The following is a 27,662-nucleotide window of genomic DNA, read 5'->3' as shown; positions in this document are numbered from 1 at the left end:
TTTTTATTTTATTTTTTTTTTTTTTTGGAGACAGTGTCTCACTTTTTTGCCTGGGCTAGAGTGAGTGCCGTGGCATCAGCCTAGCTCACAGCAACCTCAAACTCCTGGGCTTAAGCGATCCTACTGCCTCAGCCTCCCGAGTAGCTGGGACTACAGGCATGCGCCACCATGCCCGGCTAATTTTTGCTATATATATTTTAGTTGGCCAGATAATTTCTTTCTATTTTTTTAGTAGAGACGGGGTCTCGCTCTTGCTCAAGCTGGTCTCGAACTCCTGACCTCGAGCGATCCACCCGCCTCGGCCTCCCAGAGTGCTAGGATTACAGGCGTGAGCCACCGCGCCCGGCCACTTTTTTTAGAGTGAGCACTTTATGCAGTTCCATTGGTTGCTTGTCTTGTGAGAGTGGTGTGTGTGTGAGAGAGAGAGAGAGATTTGGTCATTTGTCCAACAGTCCATGTGAGTCGTAAATCCAATTCATTGTTTTCATAATACTTTTTAACTTATTAGTTATATAATCAAGCAATTTATTTAATCCTAGTTTCCCATTTGTAAAGTGGGGATAATAGTTCCCATGATATTAGGTTCTATGAAGATGAAGTGAGAGTATATTGGCAGGTTAGCATAGTGTCTGGTACATAGTTAGTGCCTAGTAAATGCCAGCTGCTATTATTCGGTATTCCTTCTAAAGGTTTAACACTCTTGGCAGAACATTTTTTCCTTTAAAGGATAATTGCTATTATTCCCTACCTTTTTACTTGGGAAATCCTTTGCTGTGGTTTCAGATCCAAAAGCTTGGAAGCTGTATTACAGATCCAGGTAATCGTGAGACCTCAGGAAATACCGTGCACACAGTTTTTCACCGCGACAAGACCAAAGATGCACATGCTGAAAGCTGTTGCAGTTCTGAAAAGGGTGGGCAGCAACTGCCATGGTTTGAGCATAGGAAAAATGTACCACAGTTTGCAGAACCTACAGAAACATCATTTGGTCCTGATTCTGGAAAAGGTGCCAAGAGCTTAGTTGAACTCCTTGTAAGTAATCCACGAGGTCTTGTAGATAACTGTTGCCGCATAGGGTAGATGTGGGAGGGGATGGTATTTGAAGGTTTAAGGTGGGTAAAGAGGTTTCTAAGAAATTAAGGGTAGCATTTCATTATTCTTTGGGGACTTCATCTCCGCTCTTCCACTCATGGTTTATACAACTGCTCTGGAGCACATTTCCTTGTCCTGCGTTGCCTCAGTAGAAGAAATTACAGGTGTTCCTCGACTTGTAGGGCTACATGCCGATAAACCCATTGTAAGTCGAAAATACCAAGTTGAAAATACATTTAATACCTCAGTAAACCTATTGTAAAGTTGAAAAATCATACGTCAAACCATTGTAAGTCCAGATGCTCAACTTGTGAATTACATCCCAATAAACCCATTGTAAAGTTGAAAAATCATAAGTCAGACCATTTTAAACTGGGACTGTCTATAGTTGGGAGAAAGGGATAGAGATAGCATTATGTCCAGGAGTCTGCCTCCTTGAAGAGGGTTATTATGAGGAAACTGACTTTCTGAGTGGCAATTTATGGTGGCCAGCCTCCCTGACCAGAAAAGAATATGGAATCTGAACTAGAGTCTGCTCTCCAGATTACTTCTTTAGGTGTCACGTAGGATAAAAGCATAACTGAGCTTGGAAAATCTTTTATAAATGACTCCAATTCCTGAGACTTCAGATGAATTATACCTTATTTCAAGTAACCCAGTACATAGCGTGTGTGGTAGCACTTGGAGGAGGGAAGTGAGTGGTGTCTTTTCCTCAGGACTTAGGGTCTTAATGGAACCAAATCCTTTGGAACACTAGTTGTTTTTGTTTTTAATGGTCATAGAGTTTAATGGTGTTGCTGCGTAACTTACTGCTTAAGTAAAAAAGGGTTATCTTTTACTTAGTTTGTAGAGATAAAAGTTTCAACATAGGATCATCTAGAGATAAGTCGTCTGGTCATTTAAAATTTGGTAACTAGGTGTAACCATCTCTACTCATTTTTTAAAGACAAAGGTATTGTGGTAGTCTGCTAGCCTCATAGGTTCTAGGATAAATTAGAGATTCAGAGTTTTAACCCGAGTTGGATTTTATTCTCACTTATTACTTTCTAAGACAGACTGACATGGTGCTTATTCTGTAAACACTCTAATTAAAGGCTTTATGTGACTGAATTGAAACTAAAAAGCTAGACTGCTTTAATTTTTAGCTGACCTCCCCCATCAGTATAGCATTTTGCATTTTAAATTTAAGTCATAGCCTTAACTACTGCTTTAATTTGCAGGATGAGTCTGAATGTACTTCAGATGAGGAAATCTTTATCTCACAAGATGAAATACAGTCATTTATGGCTAATAACCAGTCCTTCTACAGCAATAGAGAACAATATCGACAGCATCTGAAGGAGAAATTTAATAAATACTGCCGCTTAAATGATCACAAGAGGCCCATATGTAGTGGCTGGTTGACAACGGCCGGAGCAAATTAAATAAATAAAATAGCTCTGTCTTTCAGTGAAACACTCAAGATGACTACTCGCCTTCTCTTTCAAAAAACTCTTAATTTAGTGACTTATGGCAAAATTTTATCTTAAATCAATGTGATTCTTTCTTGTTTTGGGAGACGGTGGAGGTATCCTCATTAGTTTGTTCTTTCTTCAGGCTTGTGTCTTTAGTTGCGTGGCTGCGCAGGCCTGCCATATGATTTAAGCCATCTCTTTTCATTAAATGTTTCTCTTCCTGTGAGACTTACTAAAGCAACTTAGTGGCAAAAGTAATGTTGTACTTATACTTCTGTACAGAAATGACAATGAGCTGAATATATGGTTTTACAAAGTAGACATCCACTTGCGAAATGTTTGGATGTAATGTTAAAGCGCAATGTGCAAAATTTAAAATAAAGAATATTTATTAATACGCACAGTAAAATTTGGTGTACATGTTTCTACTTACTGTGTGGGAGTACTTTACTATTTGCCATGTGTGGACTTGGTACTTGGTTAGTGATGTTAGAGAAGATGAAGAGCTGGTGAGGGTAGAGATGCAGATTGTTGAAGACAGAATTCTTCCCTCGATGGGAGTTGACAACCGAGGAAAGCAGTTTCCAGTCTTTTGTTTTGAAAGAATAAATCTGCTGCGATACCTTTAAATACTAGCTAGCATCTTACTTCCTTGTGAGACATTAATTGCTATTATTAAAAGTTCCCTAATACATAACACACCTGTGAAATTCAGAGGTTCATGCTGACCTAGAAGAATGAAAACAACTTGGCAGGGCTGGGTGCACTGGCTCATGCCTGTAATCCTAGCACTCTGGGAGGCTGAGGCGGGAGGATCACTTGAGGTAAGGAGTTTGAGACCAGCCTGAGCAAGAGCAAGACCCTGTTTCTACTAAAAATAGAAAATATTAGCTGGGCATGGTGGCGCATGCCTGTAATCCTAGCTTCTTGGGAGGCTGAGGCAGGTGAATTGCTTGAGCCCAGGAGTTTGAGGTTGCTGTGAGCTAGGCTGATGCCATGGCATTCTAACCCAGGTGACAGCAAGAGTCCATCTCAAAAAAAAAAAAACTTGGCAGAATTTCAACCAAGGGATGCCTGATAAGTAATTACTCAGCATGTGAGATAGCTCAGAAGGCTGCACTGAGAGCTAATAACCACATTGTGGTCCATATAAATGCATGTTCAGCCTTATCTGGTTTCCGACAATAAAGTCAGTGTGGCCTTACAGTTGTACTGCTTTCACAGGGTATGAGTATTGGAGAGAGATTCCCCCCAGGAGTTGCATTTTGCTGCCATTTAAAAAGTCAAATCATTCCCTTCCTTCCCTTCCCTTCCAAAAAAAATTAAAAAATAAAAAGTCAAATCAAATAGCTCAATAAACACATGTGCTTAGAGCTTTGTGTCTGCATGTTTATAATACTTGGGGGGCAGCAAACTGGTAAGACAGTCAATACCTCTGTACAGTGGGGATGAACTGAATTTTATGGGCTTTCTGTTAAATTTCTAATCACATTTCAGTTGGGCAACAACAGAAGTTTAGTGAGATTTAATTTTTGTATTTGATGCCATTTCTTTGATCCACCTCCTTAGTTGTCTCTCAAATCTAAGTGGAATTGGAACAGGTAAAATGAGTCACGATTCAGTGAGTCGCGATTCCTCTCTGACCTTATGCTTTCATCTCGTAATCCATAAAAAATGACTATGGGCTTCTATAGCCCTTGGCTCTGAGGCTATTGTAGCCCCTCTTCACCACCATTATAGTCAGGTGTTCTTTTGGGAATCCCTAAAAGCAAGGGCTGATTTTGATTTGCACTTTGCCCTTGGAGCCAGAAACCAGCCACATTCACTACTTCATTACTTTCTGGGTGGGAATCCAGTGGCTATTCAAAGATGCTTTTACTTTGGAAGGATGGCTATATTGAGATTACAGAAATGAGGCAGTTTTCAGCACTGATGGAACACCCTCAGAGTGAAGTGAGCTGTATTCTGAACAAAACCAACAGCCCAGTAAGGGAGAATGCAGTGAAAACAGTTCAGCAGCACATCCCTGGCCTAACACTGGACTGTCTGTGGTCTAAACCCATGTTTCACCCCTTTCTGTTTCAGTACACTCATCTTTAAAATGAAGATATTAATATGTACACATAGGGTGGTTGTGAAGATCAAAGTGCTTACAAGTGCCTGCCACCTCCTAAGAACTCAATAAATGTTAGCTATTGCTTTAATCTTTGGTACGCATTGTGATACATTTGCTACAATTGGGTGGGGTTGGGGGACTAGGACAGTTGGAAAGAGTTGGGCCATTTAGGAACAGAATCCCCCACTACAGGCATACTGGGAATGTTTCCATTTTTAACCATTTCAGTTCTCCTTGGCTAGTAAGGCCAGGGGATCAGGTAAGGTGAATAAGAGTTCTTTCCAAGGTCACCCAGTGTAGATGGCAGAGATACTGGGCCTTTTCTGAGCTGAATCGGACCCGTCAGCCACTGGCTGGTTTGGGAGGGCGTTGGAGTCGCCTGACGTGCTATTAATTACCCATCCTGGCCTTAGGGGTCAGTGATAGGAAAGGGGCACTAAGCAGGACTCTTGAGTATGTGCGTCCTCGGGACTGCAGCAAGCCCCCCGCTAAACCTAGGTTTCCCTGCGCCAAAGGGAAGAGCTCACCGGGCAAGTAGGACCACAAGCTGCCAGGACCCTCCCGCGCCCGCTGGCACCGCGGGAGGTACGGTTTCCCCGCGCCGGGGGAGGGGCGGGCGCAGAGGGCGGGGCGGCCAGGCTGCGGCTGTCCTTTGGCTGGATGTGGCCGAGCGCCAACGACCGGAGGGCGGAGCCCCGGCTGGAGGCGGGCCAGGATGGGGGTGGGTAGAGGCGCGGCTCGGGTTCTACCCCGAGGTCAGCGGCTGCTGCCCCGGCAGACACGAGAGAGCGGCGGAGCTTCGGCGGCCCGGGGCGGAGCTCCGCGATCCAAGTGCCGGGCTCGCCAAGCGAAGTGGGCGGGCGGCTCGGGACCATGGCCAGGGCCGGCATGGAGCGCTGGCGTGACCGGGTGGCACTGGTGACGGGAGCTTCGGGAGGCATCGGCGCGTCCGTGGCCCGGGCCCTGGTCCAGCACGGACTGAAGGTGGTGGGTTGTGCCCGCACCGTGGGCAACATCGAGGTGAGGCCAGTCCGGGTTGCGGGGGCGCTCTGGGAGGTGTCGTTTCCGCGCCGTGGAGCTCCGGGTGGGGGAGGGGGCATGCCCTCGCCTGCCCGCCGCACCAGGGCCATTTGCAACGGGCTCCGGTAGGGCAGGCCCCTTGGATCCGTCAGGGCAGCCTTGTACCTTCGCTTTAAGTCCCACCGTTTAAGGAGCCATTTTCTCCTGACAGCGCTGGCTTCAGCGTGCCAAGTCGCCGGCTCCGGCATCTCCCCGCCCGCCGCCCGCGTCTGTCCTGCATATTGGCCTTAGAAAAGGGGAACAGAGATCAGGGGTCAGCCAGGCAGCCAGGGAGCAGGAAAGAAGGCTTTTTCGCCCCAGTGGCTAAGCTGGCTACTGGATTGCTTCTTCTGGTCCCCAGAACTCACCCGCCACACCAGGCAGAGTGGTTGGCCAACCAAATGAACAAGAGCCAGAAGTTTTGAACTTTTGACCCAGGACTGGAGGACTTAGGGTGGGAGTGGAGCTTGACTGAAGAGCCCCAGCCCCTTGTCCCAGTGGGCATGAGGGATGAATGGAATATTCATTGGTACACCTTTTTCCAGTTCATTCTCCCAGGTGAGACTGAGGAAGTGATACAGGGCATTGAACATGTAAATCCTGGGGGGACCTGGAACTCTTTATTTTTCTCTTGACATGAGGTTGGAAGCCCCTAGAGTTGTGAGCAAAAAGAGCACAAAGAAAAATGAAATAAAGTTGGCCATTTTGGAGCAGGGAGGGAGGAGTTGAGGGAGAAATTTCTGCCATAGGTTATCTCCAGATTAGCCCTGGAAAGATCACTCCCTGGGTCTGGGCTGGTGCTTAGCTGCAGGGCTGTGTCTCCACATCGCTCAAAGTCCCCTGGCAGGGAAAGGCTAAGCAGGCCTTGGGTGGGGGCGGAGGGAGAAGGTGTACGGAAGGAGGACTGTCCCCTCCCCTGCTGCTGACCAAAGGTACACTTTATAACCTCCCAGATAATCCCAAGGTCACCTGGCTCCACCATCGCCCCACTCTGCCCCTCCCTTTCTCCTGTTCTGAGGAGCTCAGGGCCCAGCCCCAGCCTTAGAGCCTAGAGGGTCAGGCAGAGGTTGGACAACTGGATTCCTTAATTGTGAAGCCACTTTTGGCCTTCTCGTCCTGCTCCCCCGCCCCCCTCCAGCCAGTAAGGGCCCTGAGCCTCAAGGGGATCCCCAGGCTGGTCACTCAGTCCCAGCATGACTCCATGTCATGGGAGGAGAGCACCTCTGCTGTGAGGGGACTGACATGATTTCAGGTCATTTTCGAGGGTACGTAGGGAGATGGTCCAGGTGGCACACATGGGGCAATGAGAAGGCAATGACAGGGAGAAATATCTTCTCAGTCCCTCCCTTCTGGCTTTCCTGCAGAGGATTTTGAGTCTGGAGGAGGAACAAGAGGGGAGGGGAGAATTCCAGGCTTCCTTGCCCACAGTCTACTTTGATTGATTGATTCATTGCTCAAAGTTTAGGTTCTGGCTTCCCACAGAGAGAAACCCTATTTCCTGGAGTGGTTGTAAGTAGGTAAAATTGGGTGAAGGGGAGGTTTGAGTCCCAGAGGACTATACCTTTTGAACTCACAGAAAGTTAAAGCAGAAAAGAATTTCCTGGGTCACCTGATCTGGCCCTTTATTCCTTGCTTGGCTTGGGAGGAGGAAGGGGCTCCAGGCCAGGGCAGCTGGCCAAACTGGCCTTCCTCTAGGGCATCCTGCACCCCCTCCCCCTCTCACACATGTACACAGTCACCTTCACAAGGCTCAGGTGCCCGGCCACTGGCCTCCAAGGCCACACAGCTTGCTTTCTTCCTGCTTCCGAATGTCAGCTTCCCTCACGGCCACCTCGCAGTGGCTCTGCTTTTTCAGGTCTTTCTCTCTCAGGGCTCCTCAGTGCGCTGAGGGCCTTGGAGGTGCACAGGGGGTCGCCACTGTCACCTGCCATCTGACTTGCCCCATAGTCTCCAGAGAAACCTTGGGGTGGAGGGTGGTGCACCAGAGATCAGCGAGAGAATCTGTCCTGACCTCCTGACAGCTCCTGTAGGTAGGGAGAGGGGGGATGATGACACTTGGGCTGAAAGGTGTGTGTGGGACTCTGAGCCAACTGGCTGCAAGTTGTGAGGGGAGGGGACCAGTTCAGAGATGAGCACCTCTGGGAGGCACTGGTTGACAATGGGGGAGAACAGGACCGAGGCCCTGGAGTAGCCAGCTTGGTGACTCTCGGCACTGGTGGAAGAAGCATGCGTCTCACCTATGGGCAGAGGAGGTGATTCTGTTGGAGAAGAGGCAGAAAAGAGACAGCACTCCATTCCTAGCAACCCCGGCCCCCTTCTCCCCCTTAGAACTGAAGACTTGAGTTTATACGTGAGGTTCCTCCACTTATCTCAATGTTCCCCTCCCGCACTCAGGGAGTGCTCCCTCCCCTGGACTTTGACCAAAGAGGACAAGCTTCAGGGACAAGCCCAGCACCTATATGGCTGAAAGGCAGCTGCCAAAGGAGAGAGTTGTATAACCATGATAGGGGAGGGGTCCGTCTCTGGGTAGGGAGGCGTGTGAGTGAGCGCTCACCCCAGTTAGACCCCTGTTGGGTTCCATAGGAGCTGGCTGCGGAATGTAAGAGTGCAGGCTACCCCGGGACTTTGATCCCCTTCAGATGTGACCTGGCAAATGAGGAGGACATCCTCTCCATGTTCTCAGCTATCCGTTCTCAGCACAGCGGTGTGGACATCTGCATCAACAATGCCGGCTTGGCCCGGCCGGACAGCCTGCTCTCAGGCAGCACCAGCGGTTGGAAGGCCATGTTTGATGTAAGAGCTCCAGGCCTGGTGTCAGGGTTTGGGAGGAGAGTGGGGAGCCAGGGGTTCGGGAGCCAGAGGGCGCTGGGGATAGGACCTCTAGGAAGAGGGAGCTTCCAGTTCCCACCTGGGGCATCTTGACCCTTCCCTTGCTTCTCTCCCTACCAGAGGGGTAGTGAGTGGATCAATGGCCATATCTTTTCGTCTCTTCTTTTCTTTGAGTTCCCGGGGGTAGTTCTTAAAGTCTAGACTGATTTCCTTGTGTTGGAAGAAGGGTTGGTAGGGGAGAACCCTGCAGCTTACTGAAAGTCTCCCAGGTGTCAGCACTGTGCTGGGTGCTTGGGAACAAGGTCTTAGGGAAGGAAAGGAACAGAGACAAGAAGGGATGTTCTCACCCAGCCCCACCAGTAACTGTGACTTCAGGCACCTTAGTTACCTTCCTTGAGCTTCAGTCATGTCATATTTAATTGGGATGAACACACCTATATCATCAATATCTGGGAGGGTCACAGACTCCAATGTCCCCTGGGGCCAGGTGGGTGCACAAAGGAGTGAGTGGGTCAGGTGGGGTCTGCAGTGTGTGGGAGAGCACACGCCACGTGGAGAGGCGGCCACTGCTCCAGCGCAGCATAGGTGCGAGATTGCAGTGTGGGCTGTGTGGCCAGATCTCATGACTTCTTTTGAGAGAAGTGGCAAGTCTGTGTTTTTATGTGACACCGCACCTCTCCCATTCACTAAAATGTCAGCTCCACAAGGACAAGGATTGTCTGCTTTATTCTCTGGTATAGCTCCAGCCCATAAGCACTCCATAGATATTTATCGTATGAATGAAACTTTCCAATACCTGTTACAAAGGTATTTAAAATGTTTTAAAACCCCATACAGGGTAAACACAGCCTTTAGGACACGAATTTCCAACTTCTGGACTGTATTATGGGGAGATAGCAGGGTATGAACGGATTCTGTGAAGTTGAAAGCCAGTGTGCAAATGCAGGGCTTCTTTCCTCCTCCACAATCCTTTCACACCTGCTAGCAGTAGATTTAGCACCTCATAGATGCTTGGGCCTGGAAGTGAAGCAACGAACAATGAAGTAAGTCCCTGCTGTCAGAGAGCCTTCTGGAAGATCAGAGACACGGTCCTCACCTGGAGCAAGTGGGTCTCTCAACCTGGACCTCAACTTGCCCGTCTGTAAAATGAGGGACTTATATTAAAGCCCTGAGGCCCCGTTCAGCTTGAACATTATTATCTAAGTATATTCGGATTGTTCTATGAGGCATCTTCTCCCTAGACCCGGGCGATTTACTCACCTGGTCCCAGGGGATCTATTTATCCTCCACCATCTGCCCTCGGGAGCTGAGTTCTCTGCTCCACAAACCTACATTGCTAAGAGGATAAGCAACAGGGCTGAACACCTCCCGTGTCCTGTACCCATCTCTTCGTACTGCCGTGAACACTGAGGCAGGTTCACACCAAGGGTGTTCTGTTCCTTGTGCCTGTCTCTGACACCCGATAAAGAGACACATCTAATCTCCCAGCTGGCTCTCTCTCTTCCCGAGAGGAGAGACAGGAGGACCTGCTGAAAGCTTTATCTCTGCTTGTCCTCGTGGGTAAGGCTGATCGGTGGGTCTGGGCAGGCCCTTTATAGCAGATACTTCTTCAGGCCCCTGTCCCACTGAGGGTAGGGATTTGGGGTCACCCCTGCCAGAGGGAGTGGGAGTGGCCAGTCACCCCACCCTTTAAAGTCCCTGTGCCTAGTCTCGTCGATGGAACACAGGTGAAAGGAAGGCATGAAAGGAAGGAGGGTCAGGCCTTCCCTTCTCCACTTGTAGTCTCAAGGGAGAGGACAGGAAAGGAGCAGAGAGGAGCTGAGGAAAGTGGGGAGAGGCTAGGGTCTGTGCTTGAGGAGAGAGATTTTTAAGCCATTTTAGGAAGGATTTTAGGCTGTTTAGGAAGAAGCAGGGCCAGGGATGCTGCCCCAGAGAATAGAAGGATACTATATTTGGGGAAGAAATGGAGGTGATTCCGTAAAGAATTGCAGGTTCTACTGTTTGCAGAGAAGATGACCAAGACAGAGTCTCCTGGGTCAGGGATGGGCTTGAGGGGCTTCCATTCCTGTTTGCAGGAACTTGGGGGGTCATCCAGGACAGGAGCTGCCTCTGCTGTCAACTAGGGGTAGCAGCTTTAGGGAAAGGGGCACCTAATATAGAAGGCAAGGTGCCCTGGGCCTGTTGGTCTCTGGGAGGACCTGGACGCTGTTTTGGAATGCCACACCATCGCCTCCACCCCGGTGCTCTGTGGCTCCATCACCTACTCGGCTGGGCCCGAGTGGAGACACCCATTGCCCTCCCTGGCCTGCAGGTGAACGTGCTGGCCCTCAGCATCTGCACACGGGAAGCCTACCAGTCCATGAAGGAGCGGAATGTGGACGATGGGCACATCATTAACATCAATAGGTGAGGGCAGGTGGCTGAAGGATAGAGCTCAGGTCACCACTCACCCTCCATGTTGGGTGGTCTGCTGCAGCTCATTTGGCCTCGGTTTCCTTGGTGGTAAAAGAGGGATTTAATACCCGAATAGCACAATTAATGGTGAAGGAAAGAATATGTTGCCAACTACCAGCACCTGGTTGTCTGGAATGGGCAGCTCAGCCCCTTCCCTCTGCAGCTGAAGCGCGGGACCCCTTCTAGGCTTGAGTGCCTTCATTCCTCAGGCCCTGGGATGAACCCCACCTCAGGGCACAAAGAAAGACTACACAGTGTCTGCCATCAGAGTCTGAGAAGGGACATGGCTTCTCTCTGCCCCCAGAGACTCCTAGTAGAGCCATATCAGTGAACAAACACACAGATGCTGTTGAGCAATTTTTGACATTCTGCATGATCAGGAGCACAGGGACGACTTCTAGGAAGAGGAGAGTTTTCAGGAGCTGCTGGAGTAACTGAAGCTAGATGAGTGGGCTGTGGGATGGCCGCTAGAGGTCCCCTTTAGGAGGCTTCCCTGTCTGCATCTGGGCGGTGGGGTTGACCTGCACCGGCAGCACTGCCGGTCTCTGTGGAGCTTCATTCTCTCTTCTTTCCCCTTCCCTCCTTCCACCCAGCATGTCTGGCCACCGAGTGTTACCCTACTCTGCAGCCCATTTCTATAGCGCGACCAAGTATGCCGTCACTGCGCTGACAGAGGGACTGAGGCAGGAGCTTCGGGAGGCCCAGACCCACATCCGAGCCACGGTGAGGGTGTGGCCCAGCCCTGGTGGGGATGGGGTGGGCGCAGCCCCTCCCTGCCCACCCTTACTGCCCAGGAAGCCCGTGTCCAGGGTGTGGTGTGTAGAGCTCCCAGGAGCGGACTGGGTACAGATCTGCTGGGCTCTGCTGCTCCTTGCATGGCCCTGCTCTGTCCTTGAGTGTCCTCATTTCACCGATCCAGGAGCCAATGACAGACTTAGACTTTGAAGTGGGAGGGGGCTGATCTGAGGGGCACATGGTGGGGTGAGACTAGAGGAAAGCAAAGGATTGTGGGAAACCAGGTGCACAATGGCTGGAAACCGGGACTCTGGGCTCTTAAAAGGCCGCATGACCTTGGCCAAGTCACTGAACCTCTCCAAGCATCGGTCTTCTCATCGTAAAATGGAGATGATGATACCTACTGGTTATGAGGTTTTAAGGGACACCATTTTGTGAAACATTCACCTGACACACAGGAAAGGCTCTGTGGAGGGTAGGTATCATGTGACAATAGCCAGTGGCAGTTTTGGAAGGAGGAGGCAGTTGCTGGACACTGTCCAGCCATCACTGTGAAGCTGGGGCTCTGTGGCCTCCCCCCTTCTCCCCCCAACCTCCCCAAGGCCTGGCAGAGCTCAGCCCCTGAGCAGGCCCTCTCTGTTGGCCCAGAGCATCTCTCCAGGTGTGGTGGAGACACAGTTCGCCTTCAAGCTCCATGACAAGGACCCTGAGAAGGCAGCTGCCCTCTATGAACACATGAAGGTGAGGCCTCCCTCTGGGCCTAGTGAAGCCACTGACTCCCTCAGTGAAGGCAGAGGGAACCCTAACCTTCAGACTCCACCCTTCTAGCCACCTTGTCACCCTCCTACAGGGTTGGGGTGGGAATGTGGGTGCTGGAGAGGACCTCAACAGTGGGAGGGAACTTGAGTCCATTCTGTCCTTGTCTCAACCCCTTCCCCTGGTGCTCTCAGTGTCTCAAACCCGAGGATGTGGCCGAGACTGTTATCTACGTCCTCAGCAGCCCCCCACACGTCCAGGTGAGTCTGGCCTTGACTGTCCACCCCCTGGAGGAACCCAACCATCCGCAGAGAAGGGGCCTTAGGGGGTGGGGAGAGTGTCCTGGCTGCCTCAAGCCTTGTGCCTTCCGCAGATCGGAGACATCCAGATGAGGCCCACGGAGCAGGTGACCTAGTGCACGGAGGGAGCTCCTTCCCTCCCCACCCCTCACGGCTTGGCTCCTGCCTCTGGATTTTAGGTGTTGATTTCTGGACCCCTGGATACCAGTTCCTGTCCCCACCCCCACCAGAGGCTAGAAAATTTGTTTGAGATTTTTATGTAATCTTGTCAAATTGATTCCATTGCAAATGTGAAAAATGGGCTGGGGAAAGTAGGTGCTGTTACTGATTATTTTACTTCTTGTTCTTAGTCCCTTTCTTGGGCTCCTCAGCCTTTGTTCTGCTTTCCTCAGTCTCTTCCCTTTGACCTGGGAAAGGGGCTGTGGCCAAAAGGGGGGCTTCCCCCTATCTTCTTGCACCCCAACTCTGCCTCAGGGTTGGGGTGGCAGAGAGGCCCTCCCCTTATGTCTGAAGGGTGATCCAGAGCTCCAGGTTTCCGCCTATCCCTGCACCACTGCCCCCACTGCCCTTCCTCCCTCCCAGCTCTCCAGCGCAATCTTGGCTTTTTGGCCCCCAGTGGGGTCATCACTCCTGTCTGACTGTGGCAGCAGAATACCGGGGTCTGGCTCCCAATGGATTTAACAATGATGATTAAAAAAGAAAAATCGCAACCAACCTACCTTGGCTTCAGGAGTGTCTTTCAATTCTTGCCCCTTCTCTATGATCAGGGATGGTTGTGTCTCAGAATTTCTTCCTGGTGAGTGGGAAGGTGGGTGGATTGGGGGCATCACTCCTGGAGTGTGGATTACTTTAGGTAGCAGGAGTGGCTTTGTGTTGGGCCTTGAAAATGGGAAAGAGTTTGCCAAAGATGAAGCGAAGACAAAACAGGGTGTGCAAGGCTGGGAGGACCAGAAGAGTGTGCAGTGTTGTGCGAACAGCACGGAGCTGAAGTGCAGGAGCGAGGTGGGGTTGAAAGGTAGTTCCTGCCTGGATCACTACTCCAGGCCAGCAGGGCTGCGCTGCAGGGAGAGTGGGCTGAGCTGTTTGGGCAGCCGAGGCACGGGACATTCCAGCTCTGTGGCCCAAACGGCAGAAGCTGGACACTCCGTGCAGCTGCTAGGTCCGCTAGGGTGTCTGCTTGGAAGTGTTCGCTCCTGGACCTGAGTGCTGAGCAAAGGAGTCTGGCTATTACCTATGGGACAAGGGCATCGGCTGGCTTGTCAGCAGGGACGCGACAGGCTCACAGCTGTCACTTGGAAGAGAATCAGCCACGGGATAGGAAGTTACTGTTGCGGTCCTGCTGACTGGTGATGAGGGTCTGACACGGAGAAGCTTCTGGAGAAGATCTCGCGAACCTGGATGTGAGGAGGGAGGCACCAAGACTGAATTGGTTCAGCCGGAAGGCTAACCCGACCCCTTAAAGTGTCCTTTGCTGGTGCGTGGGTGAATGAGGTCCCCCGAGGGCCCAAGATGAGCCGGCAGTAGGGTCAGCTCAGCGTTGAGCACGGCCTTCCGGCCCGCCGTGGTGCGCTGGAGGTGGCCGCTCAGCCAGTCCTGCAGGGGGCGCTGTGGGAACAGTCTGGCTGCCGGACGTGCGCGGTGCGTCCCGGGCAGGGGGCGGGGCCGCCTGAATGCGGAAGCGGAGAAGCCCACGTGGGCTGGCGGGGGCGGTCGTGGCTGGGCTGTCCAGTTTGGGGCAGTCTCTGAGCTCGTAGTGTGGGCTGTTCTGTTTGTTCTTGTCTCGGGGGCTGGGTGAGGGCGGCCGTCAGGTCCCCTTCGCTCGTTTGTTGAGAGCCTGGGAGCAGGGGGCGAGTCCCCGGCGGGGCGTGTATCATGGGACTACTCTCGACCTTCAGGGGCGCGACCCGGTGCTGCTCCGGTCACTTCATCACCCGTCATTTCTCCCAAGCAGCGCGGCGTGGGGTGCGGCCTGGCGGGGAGGAGCTAAGCCGTCTGCGGCTGGATGACCTGCCGCCGACGCAGCGGCTGGAGCTTCTGTTTGGCCTGTCCCCATGTCTGTTGGCACTTCAGGCCTCCCGCCGCCGCGTGGCCAGGCTCCTGCTCCAGGCCGGCAAGGCCGGGCTGCAGGGGGAGCGGGCCGAGCTGCTCCGGGCGGCCGAGGCGCAGGGCATTCCAGTTCTGCGACCCAGACGGCAGAAACTGGACGCCCTGTGCAGCTACCAGGTCCACCAGGGCGTCTGCTTGGAGGTGAGCCCGCTGCGGCCCCGGCCCTGGACTGAGGCCGGGGAGGCGAGCCCAGGCGACGACCCCCAGCAGCTGTGGCTCGTCCTCGAGGAGCTTCAGGATCCCCGGAATCTTGGAGCTGTGCTGCGCTCCGCTCACTTCCTCGGAGTGGATAAGGTCATCACTAGCCGGAGAAACAGGCACGGATGTCCCTTATTCTCCATGTGTACCAACTTGGAGGCGCAGCCGAGTTCCTAAGCATCTTGACCCTTGGGTGATCCCTCAGCTGAGCTTCCCTATCGCCAGAACTCTCACCCCCTAACCCTCGGGAGCCTGGGGAGTGGAGGGCACCGGGCTTGAGATTGTCCAGCCTAATGCGGGGACTGGGGAAACTTTGCAGCTGCCCGCTCACTCCAGTAGTCAGCAAGGCCAGCGCGGGGGCTATGGAGGTGATGGACGTGTTCTCCACTGATGACCTGGCCGGTTTTTTACAGGTAATGAGGGGTGAGAGGGGAAGGAGCAGAAACGAGCTTTGCTTAGCCTCTTCAAGGGATCTCAGCCAGAAGTTGATGAGACGAGAGAAGGGGACATGTGGGCATTGCCTTCTCTGGAGAGGGAAGGGCCTCCGTTTTTAAAACCACAGATGGAGCACTATCTGAAGTTAGAGACTTCCTGGCGTCATTCCCTTTACTGCACTCCTGTCCCAGGCATACACCTCTTTGCCCCTTAAGTCTACTTCAGTGTCTCAATTGCCTACTAAGTAGGTCTTCAGTAAATGCTTGTTCAGCTGTGAGGAGCTGGTGGACAGGAGGCCTCGGTTTCTCGAATAGGGGCACAGCTTGAAAGAATCTTTTAACAAGGAGACCTTATGCCATTGATATCTAGGAAGCGGCAAACCTTAGGAAACCCCCTTTCTGGGTCCTCGAGTCTGTCTTCAGCTGTGCTTCCCTTGCTGGACACGAGGGGTCAGTATTGGCCCGCATTTGGCAGGCCTCTGACCATTCCTCCCTCCCCCAGGTGGGTGGTGAGAAATTTCCCCCCTTAAGTGGGGGGGGGGGAGAGTTCTGGAATGTGCCTAGAACAATGCTGCCCAATAAAAATATAATATGAGCCATATATGTAATTTTAGATTTTCTAGTAGCTACATTGAAAACTAAAAAGAAACAGGTGAAGTTAATTTTAATAAATTTTACCTAGTAATATCCAAGATATTATCATTTCAACATATAATCTTTTGTGGGTTTTTTGGGACAAGGTCTCAATAGAGACTAGCTCACTACACCCTCAATCTTGTGGGCTCAGCCTCAGCCTCCTGAGTAGCTGGGACTACAGGCACACACCACCATGGCCAGCTAATTTTCTTTTATAAAAAAATTTTTGTAGAGATGAGGTCTCACTGTGTTGCTCAGGCTGGCCTCTAACTCCTGACCTCAAGTGATCCTCCTGCCTTGGCCTCCCAAAGTGCTGGGATTACAGGCGTGAGCCACCACCTAATCATTTTAAAGATTAATGGAATATTTTACATTCGTTTTAAAAATTTTTACATGGGGCATGTCTCAATTTGGACTAGGCACATTTCAATTGCTTAATAGCCACATGTAGCTAGTGGCTACTAGATTGAAAAGCATATGTCTGGAAGCATTTTCTGGCTTTATCTTTTTGTAGGGAGCCCTCTTCAGAGGAACTCTGGCAAACCCTGATGGGAGTTGGGGTTCCCTCTTCTCACTTCCAGCCCCTAAATAGGTAGCTCCTGAAAGAAACAAAAACATTCTGCAGGGCACTTACTTAAGCTCCAATGATTGCATCTCTGTACTCCCATCAGCATCTGGGCCCAGAGAGTCTGTTTTCTGTCCAGTTCCTGTGGAAGAAGCAGGAGTCTGCCCTGGACCCAGCCCTTCCTGCCTACTCAGAGACTGTGCTCTAGTAATTTTTGTCCTCATTGGTTTTTCCCTTTCCCTCTCATCAGCATGCAAATAAGCATTCTCCCATTCTCTCTTGATCTCACACCAGTCAGACCCTCCTCCCACACTGAAAGTCCTTATCAAGGTCACCAGTGTCCTCCACATTGCTTCATCCAAGGCTCAGTTCTCAGTCCTCCTCTGACTTGACCTGCCCACAGCATCTGGCACAGGTGATCAGTCCTTCCTCCTGGAAACACTCTTCACCTGGCTTTCCTCCTGCTTCACTGTGCCCTCTCTTGCCATCATCTTTGGTGATTCCTCTTCAACCCCTGCCCCTCCCCCCAAACATTGGCATTTCCCAGGTCTCAGTCTTTGGGTCTCTTTTCTGTATATATTCATTTGTTGTTGGTTTCATTTAGTCTCATGGCTTTAAATACCATCTATATTTGAATAGCCTTCCAAATGTATATCCTAGCCTGGATCTTTCTTCTGAACTCCAGATTCATTCATCTAGTTGCCCACTCCACAGTTCCTTTTTGCGGTCTAGTGAGCATTTCAAAGTTAACAAAACTGAACATGTGTTCCTTCTGGAGGTTTACCCAGCTCAACTAATGGCAACTCCATCCCTTTGGTTGTTGAGGCCAAAAATGTTGGCATCATCCTTGATTGAAGTTATTTGCATATTCTCACCATTTCTCACCATCTCCACTGCTACCACTGTGGTCCAACTTGCCATCATCTCTTGGCTGTGTTACTGCAGAAACCTAACTGGTCTCCTTACTTCTGCTCTTGGTTCTCAGCATGGCTGGCTGAGTGATTCTGTTGAAGTCAGACCATGTTGCTTCTCTACTCAAACCCTTTTGAAGCCTTTTCATCTCTCTCAGAGTAAAAGCCAAAGTCCTTCCAGTAGCCCTTGAGGTCCTACGTGGCCACCGTTCCCTCTCCTGTCTCCTTGACAACTGCCTTCCTGCAGGTTACCTTACTGTTCCTAAAACATGCCAGGTAAGCACCTGCCTTTGGGCCTTTGTGCTTGCTAATTTCTCCACCTGGAATTTTCCTCCCCCAGATGTCTGCAGAGTGCTCCCTCATCTCCTGCAGGGCTGCACTCAAATGTCACCTCGGTGAGCCCTTCCCCACCCACTCTTGCACAAGACTGGCATTTCGGACTGTTTTGTTTTGTTCACCACCCTATCCCCAGTGCCTGGGACAGAGCCTGGTCCGTTCTGGGTGCTTAATGACTATTGACTAAACTGACTGTATGAGCGAGTGGATTAGTATATGGGGGAGGCTGGGCTCCTCCTTGGCCAGAACTCTGATGGAGATTTGATGCGCTAGAACATGATTTCTTCTTCCTCCTTTCAGGCCAAAGCCCAGCAGGGCTGGCTCGTGGCTGGCACAGTGGGCGGCCCAAGGCCTGAGATCTCCCAGTCCTCCGAGATCCCTATCACTAGTTGCTTGGATTTCCTCTGGGACCGGCCTACTCTCCTCGTGCTGGGTAGGTAGCTGTCCCTGCTTTTCTGTGCTCAGATGGACACTTCCTAAGCATGTGGGTGTCTGGCTAGGACACTAACCCTCTGCCCCTGCAGGGAATGAGGGCTCTGGTCTGTCCCAGGAAGTGCAGGCCTCCTGCCAGCTTCTCCTCACCATCCTGCCTGGGCGCCAGCTGCCTCCTGGACTCGACTCTTTGAACGTCTCTGTGGCTACAGGTGAGTCTACTCCCCCTTCCCTTTTCTTCTCACCCTCTCATCACGCAGGTGTCACTTCTCTCTAATCCTGTTTACCAGCTGTTTCATCCTAAGCAAGTTGCTCAACCTTTCTGTGCCTCAGTTGCTTTATGTGCAAAATGGGGAAAACACATCCTGTCGAGGATGAAAAGAGGGAGTGCCTGGCAGGTGTCAGGGGCTCCGTCCTCTCCTCCCTTGTCCTCTGCCTGTGCAGGAATTCTTCTTCACTCCATATGCAGCCAGAGGAAGAGTTTCCCTGCAGAGAGGGAGAAGGCACCTTCTCCAAGACCCCCAAGAACTTGAGCCATGTCTGAGACAGAGTGGCTCAGCATCCAGGACTGTCTTCAGGATGGGAAAAAGGCAAACTGGGAAGTGACTCGGACCATCTGCGATGTGCATGTGCTGGAGTAGGGACTGTTGCACACACATCCACGTGCTCCGGTGTGCGGGAGTCTCCACTGAGTGTGCACTGAGGTCCTTGTTTATCGACCATGGTCTTGGGGGTTCAGGGACTTCGGGATGGAGAACAGAGAGGAAGTTCAGTTTCCTGTTTGGATGTTGGAACTGCGGTGGGAGATGCTAGTTTGTTAATTTCCAGGACAGGCTGGGATGGAGGGAGTCTGTCCGCCTGGGCCCTGCCTAGAAGTCAAGGGCAAGTCTAGACATTGGGAGGGGAGCAGGCAGCCTAGTCCGGGGGTCCTGTTCCTCTTGAACCAGCTGTTGCCTGTGGCAAATGTGAGTGTGAGAATGTAGAGGGAGGCCTGGGGCCTTTGTGTAGGGTAGACTGGGCACAAATCCAGGCTCAAATACTGCCCCTCTGTGGGGCCTTGAGCACGCATCTTCATCTTTATGTGCCTCAGACCCTTGTTTGCACCTACCTCACAGGTTTGTTAGGATCAAATAAAACATCATCCGGTACCCGGTAAGCACTCTATAAATGGGATATTCCGTCGATTTGTCCATTAGGTGGCAGCCTCGCTCTTCGGCCCAGTTTACCGGACGCTTCTGCAGCCACCAGAAGGAGACTCCTGGCTACAGCCCCAGGAGAGGCAAGGGAAAATTAGCAAACACCTCCCACCCCACTAGTACCCCCCACCCGGGACTCACCAGGCAATCCATCTTAACGAGAGGGACCAAGGACAAGCTTCCTGTTGATTGTACAGCCTAGACAGATTTGGTGCTCTTCCCCCAGGGCCCCACAAGTGGAGCGGAAGCCACCAGTGTAAGTAATGTGGAACAATGCTTCTCAGTCTTGGCAGCACATTGGAACCACTTGGCAAGCTTCAAAAAACCCCAACACTGACACCACAGGGTCTGATATGATGGGTGTGGGCGTCAGGCTTTTCCAATTCCACAGGTGGGTCTAGTACAGCCAGGGCTGGGAACCACTAGAGCAGAGGCTCTCAACGGCCACACTACTGGCGTTTGGGCCCAGCGTGTCTTTGCTATGAGAGCTGTCCTGTGCATTGGAGGATGTTCAGCAGCACCCCTGACGTCTACCCACTAGATGCCAATAGTACCCTCCACCCCAAATTATAAAACCAAAAATGTCTCCAGACATTGTCAAATGGCCCCTGGCGGACAGATTACTCCCTGGTTGTGAACCACTGTCCTGGAACATGGACTTGGAGGAGAGCAGCCCCTAAATTGGAATCCTGACTGCTGTGTGACCTTGGGCAAGTTGCTTGCGCACCTGTGCCTCACTCCCTTCTGGGCGAAAGGGAAAGAATCCTGCCTCTCTGGATTGCAGAGAGGGTATAGAGGGCGCTGGGGACTCAGTGCCTCCCATGTGGTAGGTGCTTAATAAACAGTACTCCCTTTTCTCTGGATTCCATCTGGAATGGATGTCGCTCAGAATTCTAATGGTGATGCCGATTTAGAACGTTTGCATTTTTTTAGAAGGGGCCTAAGATCTTTTTAAAGTCAAAGTTTTTCCTCTCAAGAAAGAGGACAAAACCCCTTTGTAAATTCCCATGATCACCACCAGCATGTGTCCGCCTTGAGATCCTGTCCCTGACTGCCACACCGGCTCTGACCTCTGCCAGCAGGGGTCAGCCCTGACCACACCACACTGCCTCCCCTATCCCTGGTGCCCTCTTGGCTAGGAGTCCAGTGTAGTGATTTTTAACCATGGCTATGCCTTAAGAGTCATGGCGAGAGGGAAGGGGACACTTTTTAATATTCCAGATGCACCAGACTAATTAAATCAGAATCTCTGGGGCAGGAGCCAGGTGTTGGTGTTTCGTAAAGCTCCCCAGTTGGTCTCATTGTGCAGCCAGGTTGAAGAACCACTGGCCTTTGGGCCTCTGGCTCACACCCAAGAAACTGCTTCACATTCACACCAAGAAGCACATTCACACCTGTGGTTTTGAGCTTGTGCCTGGAAGTTTGGGCCAGGGTGACCTTTCCTCTGTCCCTAAGGTTCTTTGGAAGATGCTCATTCCAGCCCTGGCTCCATGGCATCTTACCTAGATGGCTTCTCAGTCTCCTCATCTGTAAAACAGGGACGTGCCATTAATACCAGCTCTATCTACCCCCTTCAACAGAGAAGTTATAAGGATAAAATGAGAATATCAGTAAAAAATGTTCTGTAAACTAGAACTGTGCATCCCAAGACTAACACACAGTAATACAAACTTTGAACTTTGAACGTGATATCTACTTTTTTGTATCCACTTGACTAGGCCATGGAGTGCCCAGATATTTGGTCAAACGTTATTCTGGGCATTTCTATGAGGGTGTTTTTGGAAGAGATTAACATTTAAATCGATAGACTGAGTAAAGCAGATTGCCCTCCCTTAATTGGGGGGGGTGCTTATCTAATCAGTTGAGGGTCTGAACAGAACAAAAGGCTGACCTCCCATGAATGAGAGAATTCGCCCTGCCCTCAGACTCTGAACTGAAACACAGGCTCTTCCTGGGTCTTGAGCACGCTGCCCTTTGGATGGGACTACACCATTAGCTCTCCTGGTTCTTAGGCCTCCAAACCCAGAGTGGAACTAAACAATCAGCTGTCCCGGGTATCACGCTTGCTGACTCACCCTGCAGATGTGACTTTTCGACCTCCATAATTATGTGAGCCGATTCCTTGCAATCTTTTAAGACACACACATACCCTATTGGTTCTGTTTCTCTGAAGAAACCTGACTGATACACTTGATGAAAACAAATGCAGGTGTCTTAGCACTCCCTCTACATGGGGGTGCGGAGTTGAGCTCTGCTCTCGAGGACCAGGCCCAGTGTGGGGCCTAGAAGTTGGGGTAGGTGGTAGCAAGGGTGCAGAACCCCCTCTCCTGCCCACGGACTCCTCTGTGGTGACTGGAACCCTATCTGACCTGCCCCTGGCATGCTGTTTGTCAGCTTTCTGGGTCCCAGCAGTCTGGGCTATCTAGCCGGCCACTCTCCTGGGAGTGCCCCCCACAGGGGGCTTCTCCCTGCTCTGCCCCTGGGCAGCAGGCTGGCTGGCGTCTGGGAAGACAGATTCACTTGAACCAAAAGGAACCAAGGCTGTACACTACCTGCCATACACGCACAGGTGTCATCATGTACACAGGCAGTCCCATGACAAAAGGGAAAGGCCTGTGGTCCTAAGGACGAGGGAGATGAGGCCCAATACCCCTTTGAGTGGCCTCTGGGGCCTGGCCCAGTGCCTGACGCGGAGCCACTGCTCAGCAAGTGTGGGTTAAGCACATAGGAGCTGGAGGGCTGTGGGTACGAAGGGGGCCGGGTGGGGGTCCAGCCCCTGAAAAGCAGAGCTGGGATGAAGCTGGAGGAGAGAACAGGGGTGATTAAAAGCAGGACCCTGGCTGCTGAACAGCATTGAAGTTCAAACTCTGTGACTTGCTAGTAGTGTCATGTGGACCTGTCCCTTAAATTCTAAGCCTCAGTTTTCATAGTCTATAAAATGGGGATAACAATGGTATCCACTTCAGATGATGGTGGTATGCATGAAAAGAAATCATACGTCTAAAGCACTCAGCCCCATGCTTGGAGGAGGAGGAGGGTGGCTGTTCTTCACAGACTCTGGGGGCAGACCTAGCGGTCAGGGCACTGGGCTGTGCTTGCTGATTAACCTGGCCTCAGTTTCCCTGAAGGCCCTTGGGGCCCCTTTGAGCTGCAACGCACAATGATTTGCCCCCAAGAACTGCTGGAGGGAGTTGGGGAGGGGGTTGAAATGACATTTGCAGGATCCCCCTTTTGTCAGGGCTCCCCAGCTAAGAGGGGAAGGGTCTGAGAAGGATTGTCACTGACTTCATATTCCCAGAGCTGCTGAATCAAGGCCAGCACCATGGACCCTTGCTCCAGGCCTGCAATCTTTTTTTGGCAGGAGGCTTAATTGTCAAACCCCTCCACCCCCCAGGCTGGGGTCCTAAATGAGACAGCCCCCTCCCCTGCCACTCCTGCAGGGCCAGGTGCCAGGGATCCCCACAGTTTGTAAATGTAATCAACCTTGTGGTCTCTCGCTTTCACAGGTGCAATTAGCATGCCCATCTGCTAATCACTGATTAATGGTGTTTACAAACATGGGACTCCACTCACAGAGCTGCTTAGTCCCTCTCTCCTGGGGTCAGAGGCAGGGGACTCCCCAGCCAAAACCATTCTGCCTCCCCTTCCCCAGGCAGTGGGCAGAGCTGGGGGTCCCTCCACCGCTGCCAAGCGCCCTGGCCCAATTCTCATGGTACACACGGGGAAAGCAGACACGGAGAGAGCAGACGGGGAGACTTGGTGGTAGGGCTGGGATCCTGCTAGTTCTTTCTTCCCAGTTCTGGAACTTCGATGACAGAAGTTCTAGTGGGCACGTTGCCTTTGTTTACCACTCAGCCCCAGGCCCAGGGCCACAGGGAGATACCTCCCCGCAGGGAGTTCTCGGTGGGTCCATGTCAGAGACTCAGTACCCAAAGTGGTGAGAGCTCTGAGTCCGACAGTCCCGGGTCCACGTGTTGGCTCTACTTGAGGCTGATTGAACTCGACCTGATTGAACCTCAATTTCTTCATCTGTAAAATGGAGATAAGAATTCTGCTTACCATATAGGCTTAAGGTTTATAGGTGAAGATTAATGATAGGATGTATGAAAAAGATTTAGCACAGTAGATATTCAATAAATGTGAGCTTTTTATAGCAATAAAAATATTAATAATGATGAAGATGAAATGAGGCTTTTGAAGCTACAAGGATGCCCAAACATGGCTTCTCCCCCCAGCCCCGTCTCTGGGGAGAAAGGCAGGTCCTAGCTCATTACTGGTGGGGGCTGGGTTGGAGGTGTCAGATTGGAATCACTCCTGGGTCTGTTTGCAGCTTCCCTGTTTCATTAACACCTCCCTGGTGGTCTTCAGCTCATCCTGCTGGGGGAGGTGCTCCAGAAAGTTCTAACTGCCTCCTTCCCAGCCCAGAGCTCAGTGTCCCTCACTTCCAGGCTGTGCTCCAGATGCACCATAGAGGGGGTTTTATGCTGGGGAGAGGTGGCCACTGACCAGGAGGCTGTCACTGTCCCCCTCTCCTGAAGGTCCTGGAAGCCTGATCAGGGGACACAGCACCTGGGGTGGCCCCTTTCTTTACCCTCCCCACCAACCTCTAATCCATAGGTTCCAGTTCCCCGTTCCCCCTGCATCCCCACCTGGCCCCTTTTCCTTCGTTTGGAATCCCTGTGCCTCCTGTGAACGCGGCCAGTCTCAGTTCTAATCCTGACCCACCCCTTCCTGGCTGGCCGGCCTAAGGCAAGTTGCTTATCCTCTAGGACATTCAGTTGTCCCTTCTGTAAAATGAGGAAACCATGCCTCCCAGGAGGTTAGCACCGTGCCCAGTAAATTGTAAACTCTCAATAATTGGAAACCATTGTTATTTTACGGGCAAAACAACTGCTCTCAGAATTATCTTTTAAAATTGCAGAACCTTCTTTAGCTGGGGTGGGGGTGAGGGGAGCAGGGCCAGAGCCCTGAGGACCATTAGCACCTCCGAGAAGCAGGCAAGGGCGTGAGCTCTGCCCCCCAGTTAATTGTCCCAGCTCCTTCCCCAGATTGGAAGAGGGAGAGGGGCTGCTCTTTGAATTAGGACCAGGAGATTTATACCTCGGGCTCTGCAGAGGCCGCTTCTAAACAAGATTCCTCACGACTGCACTCCAAGAAGGATTTTTATGGAAATGCCTGTCCTTCGCCCCTGCCCCGTGCCCTCTCTGTCACAATATTCCATTTCAGAGGACACCCTTCACCAGCTGCGGTGGGCTGGGGAGGAGGGGCTGGGCTGGCCTGGGCTTTCTCCTACCACCTCTCTGCCGTCCCCTCTCCCCCTCCGGCTTTTCAGCTGCGGTCTGAGGGCAGCAGGAGGGAGACTCCATGAAAAAAGTAGTAGTTTTGTGGTTTACCTGCAACCTCTAAATAAACCCATGGGCTGAACAGTTTCCTTTTTTTTTTCTGTTGCCCGGGCTAGAGTGCCGTGGCATCAGCCTATCTCACAGCTCGAACTCCTGGGCTCAAGCCATCCTCCTGACTCAGCCTCCCGAGTAGCTGGGACCACAGGCACACGCCACCATGCCCGGCTAATTTTTCTGTTTTTAGTAGAGACAGGGTCTCACTCTTGCTCACGCTAGCTAGTCTCGAACTCCTGAGCTGAAGCCATCCTCCCGCCTTGGCCTCCCAGAGTGTTAGAATTACAGGTGTGAGCCACCGCGCCCGGCTTTGAACAGTTTCCTTTAGAAAGAGGAAACTGCAAGACAGTAGACTTGGTCCCTTCTGGCAGGACTCCTCCCCCCCCCGCCACGCCCTCCCCCCAACGCCTTCGTGGGCACCAAGCCTAGCTGCCCTCTAGGCCCCCACAATGGTGGGAGAGGCCTCTGCAGCCACTGAGCCCCGACCCCCCTCTAGGAATATCATTCCCCAGCACACATTTAGACTTTCAAGGTAGGAACTAGCTTTGCTTATTTTGTATTTCCAGGTCCCAGCACAGGGCCAGGCCCATACTGGGTGCTTAAAAACGATGAATGAACAAGCGAGTATGTTCTGAGGTTGGAGACTGATGACCTCCCTTCCCATCCCTCTTCTCCAGAGTTGATTGGAGGGGCAAATCTCTCAGCACATTTCCAGCCAGCCTTGACCATCCGTTCTGAGACAGCTTCAGAGGAGGCAAGTCACCAATGATCCCCAGCCACGGCTGCTCTTGAGTATCTGAAACAAGGGAGCCAGACCCATCTGCACCCAGACCTTGCGTAGACGGCCCCTCGCATATATGGGGATACAGCCGTGGGTCAGGCACTGTGCAAGGGATCTTGCAGTGGCCCACACCTATAATCTCAGCACTTCGAGAGGCCCAGCCTGAGCAACATGGCCAGACCCTAGCTCTACAAAGAATAGAAACATGAGCCATGTATGATGGTGCACACCTGTAGTCCCAGCTACTCAGGAGGCTGAGGCAGGAGGATCACTTGACCCCAAGAGGTGGAGGTTGCAGTGAGCTATTATCTGCCACTGCACTCTAGCCTGAGCAATAGAGTGAGACTCTATCTCAAAACACTAAAATTAAATAAATCAGAGCCTTGAGACCAACACACACACACACTTACAACAATCTCACCTTGGTGGGTGTGGAACCTGGAAGCCATGTGCTTGGAGCAGGAGGAGTAATGTGCCAATGTGGTGATGCTGATGGTACTAACATTTATTACATACTTACCACGAGCTTACATGCCTCATCTCATTTAATCCTTATGATACAGTACTCTGGGGTAGGCACTGTTACCACCTTTTGCTTAGAGATAGGAAACTGAGGCTCAGAGCGGTTGAGTAACTTGCTTAAGTTCATGCTGTGGCAATCAGTAGAGTTTGGGAGAGAGGATTGGAAGAGAGGGCAGGAGCAGGGGTTTGGGAGGAGAGAACTTCCAGCCAAGCTCCAGCCAGGAGGCTGGATGCTGAGGTCAAGCCAAATCTACACACAGCCACCCTGTCCCGCCCACCACCACACCAAACCCCTCCCCCATCTGGCATCCCCACCCCCTTCTCCACCCTTCACCTGTCCTGAGCCATCTTTTTTTGCTTTTGTTTTTAAAGAGACAGGGTCTCTCTATGTTGCCCAGGCTGGTCTTGAACTCCTGGGTTCAAGTGAACCTACTGCCTCCGCGTCCCGCGTCCTGAGTAGCTGGGACTACAGACACACACCACACATGGCATCCTGAACCATCATGACAAACTGTAAATGGGGCGTCCCAGTGGAGGGGGTGGGTCCACCTCCTCCCAGCTTCCCACTGGCTGTGGGTGAAGTGAGAGTTCAGGGCTACTGTGGGATGCTGCAAAGAGCCTCATCTCCCCGAGACACCAGACTTGGGTTCAAATCCTAGCTCTGTTCCCAAACGTAAAGGCTCAGGCCTTCGGTGAGTTTCTTAACCTCTGAGCTTAGTTTCCTCCCTGTGAGATGGTGCTGATAACTTCTTTCTCCCAGAGTGTGCCGGGGCTTGAGAGATGATGCCCTTGGCATATAGTAGACCTTCAACAACCCTTCCTTTCTTGCTTCTTGTTTCTTTCTTTCTCAGTGGGCACCCTGGGTGTCTGCCTCTTTGCCCTTCCTATCCCAGGGTCTGGTGTCTCCTCTCCTGGTTCCTTTGCGCCTGGTTTCTGATTAGCTCTGTCCTGTCTGCCTGCCCTGGAGGGGTCACTGGGGGCTCCCTGTTGGTGCTCCCTTTCTGAGGCTGTGAACGCACCCTGCTGTTCCTCTCCGTGCCTCTCCCCTGACTCTCTATACCCCTGGGGCTGATCGATGGCAGCCGCTGGTTATTGATCAGGGTGGGCATCCGAGTGTGGTTGCTGGAGGCTAGTATTGACGGGCAGAATTGGTGCTGAGGCTGGGGTGGAGTGGCAGCTGGGGAGCCTGAGGCTGCCGGAGAAGTGGGGCTCCCCTGCCACCGGCCAGGACCTGTGAGTGGGAGTCCTTAAAGCTGCAGATGCCACCAGGGTGAGAGTGGGGGCAAGGGGTCGAGGGACTCTGTGGACAGAATGCCAAGGCTTAGCTTATGCTGTCATTTGACAAGTATTTATTG

At 51.8% G+C, this 27,662-nt stretch overlaps 3 protein-coding genes across 6 annotated transcripts in view; all 3 read left to right on the top strand.

Moving 5' to 3' along the window:
* GGNBP2 (gametogenetin binding protein 2) overlaps positions 1–2,955 on the top strand; it is a 31,535-nt gene extending 28,580 nt beyond the window's left edge. For all 4 annotated transcript variants that reach the window (XM_045525568.1, XM_045525570.1, XM_045525571.1 and 1 more), the window contains 2 exons: positions 784–1,032; positions 2,313–2,955. In XM_045525568.1, the coding sequence (XP_045381524.1) occupies positions 784–1,032; positions 2,313–2,516 (453 nt within the window). In that variant the 3' untranslated portion in view covers positions 2,517–2,955. The remainder of the gene's footprint in view (positions 1–783; positions 1,033–2,312) is intronic.
* A 2,427-nt stretch (positions 2,956–5,382) lies between these two features.
* DHRS11 (dehydrogenase/reductase 11) lies at positions 5,383–13,512 on the top strand. Its single transcript, XM_045525556.1, has 7 exons — positions 5,383–5,682; positions 8,305–8,514; positions 10,862–10,956; positions 11,598–11,727; positions 12,388–12,480; positions 12,690–12,755; positions 12,869–13,512. The coding sequence occupies exons 1-7, from the start codon at positions 5,536–5,538 to the stop codon at positions 12,908–12,910; spliced, it is 783 nt and encodes a 260-aa protein (XP_045381512.1). The 5' UTR covers positions 5,383–5,535; the 3' UTR covers positions 12,911–13,512.
* Positions 13,513–13,922: 410 nt separating this feature from the next.
* On the top strand, positions 13,923–19,560 carry MRM1 (mitochondrial rRNA methyltransferase 1). The gene is made up of 5 exons (XM_045525555.1): positions 13,923–15,217; positions 15,418–15,511; positions 18,281–18,413; positions 18,505–18,624; positions 18,857–19,560. Exons 1-5 carry the CDS (start codon positions 14,667–14,669, stop codon positions 18,943–18,945), a joined length of 987 nt encoding a protein of 328 aa, XP_045381511.1. The 5' UTR covers positions 13,923–14,666; the 3' UTR covers positions 18,946–19,560.
* Positions 19,561–27,662: the final 8,102 nt, after the last annotated feature.

The sequence above is a fragment of the Lemur catta genome, chromosome 15 (genome assembly GCF_020740605.2).
Source record: "Lemur catta isolate mLemCat1 chromosome 15, mLemCat1.pri, whole genome shotgun sequence".
Classification (NCBI taxonomy): Eukaryota; Metazoa; Chordata; class Mammalia; order Primates; family Lemuridae; genus Lemur; species Lemur catta.
The sequence above is the reverse complement of the archived record's forward strand: the minus strand, read 5'-3'. Positions and strand labels throughout refer to the sequence as shown.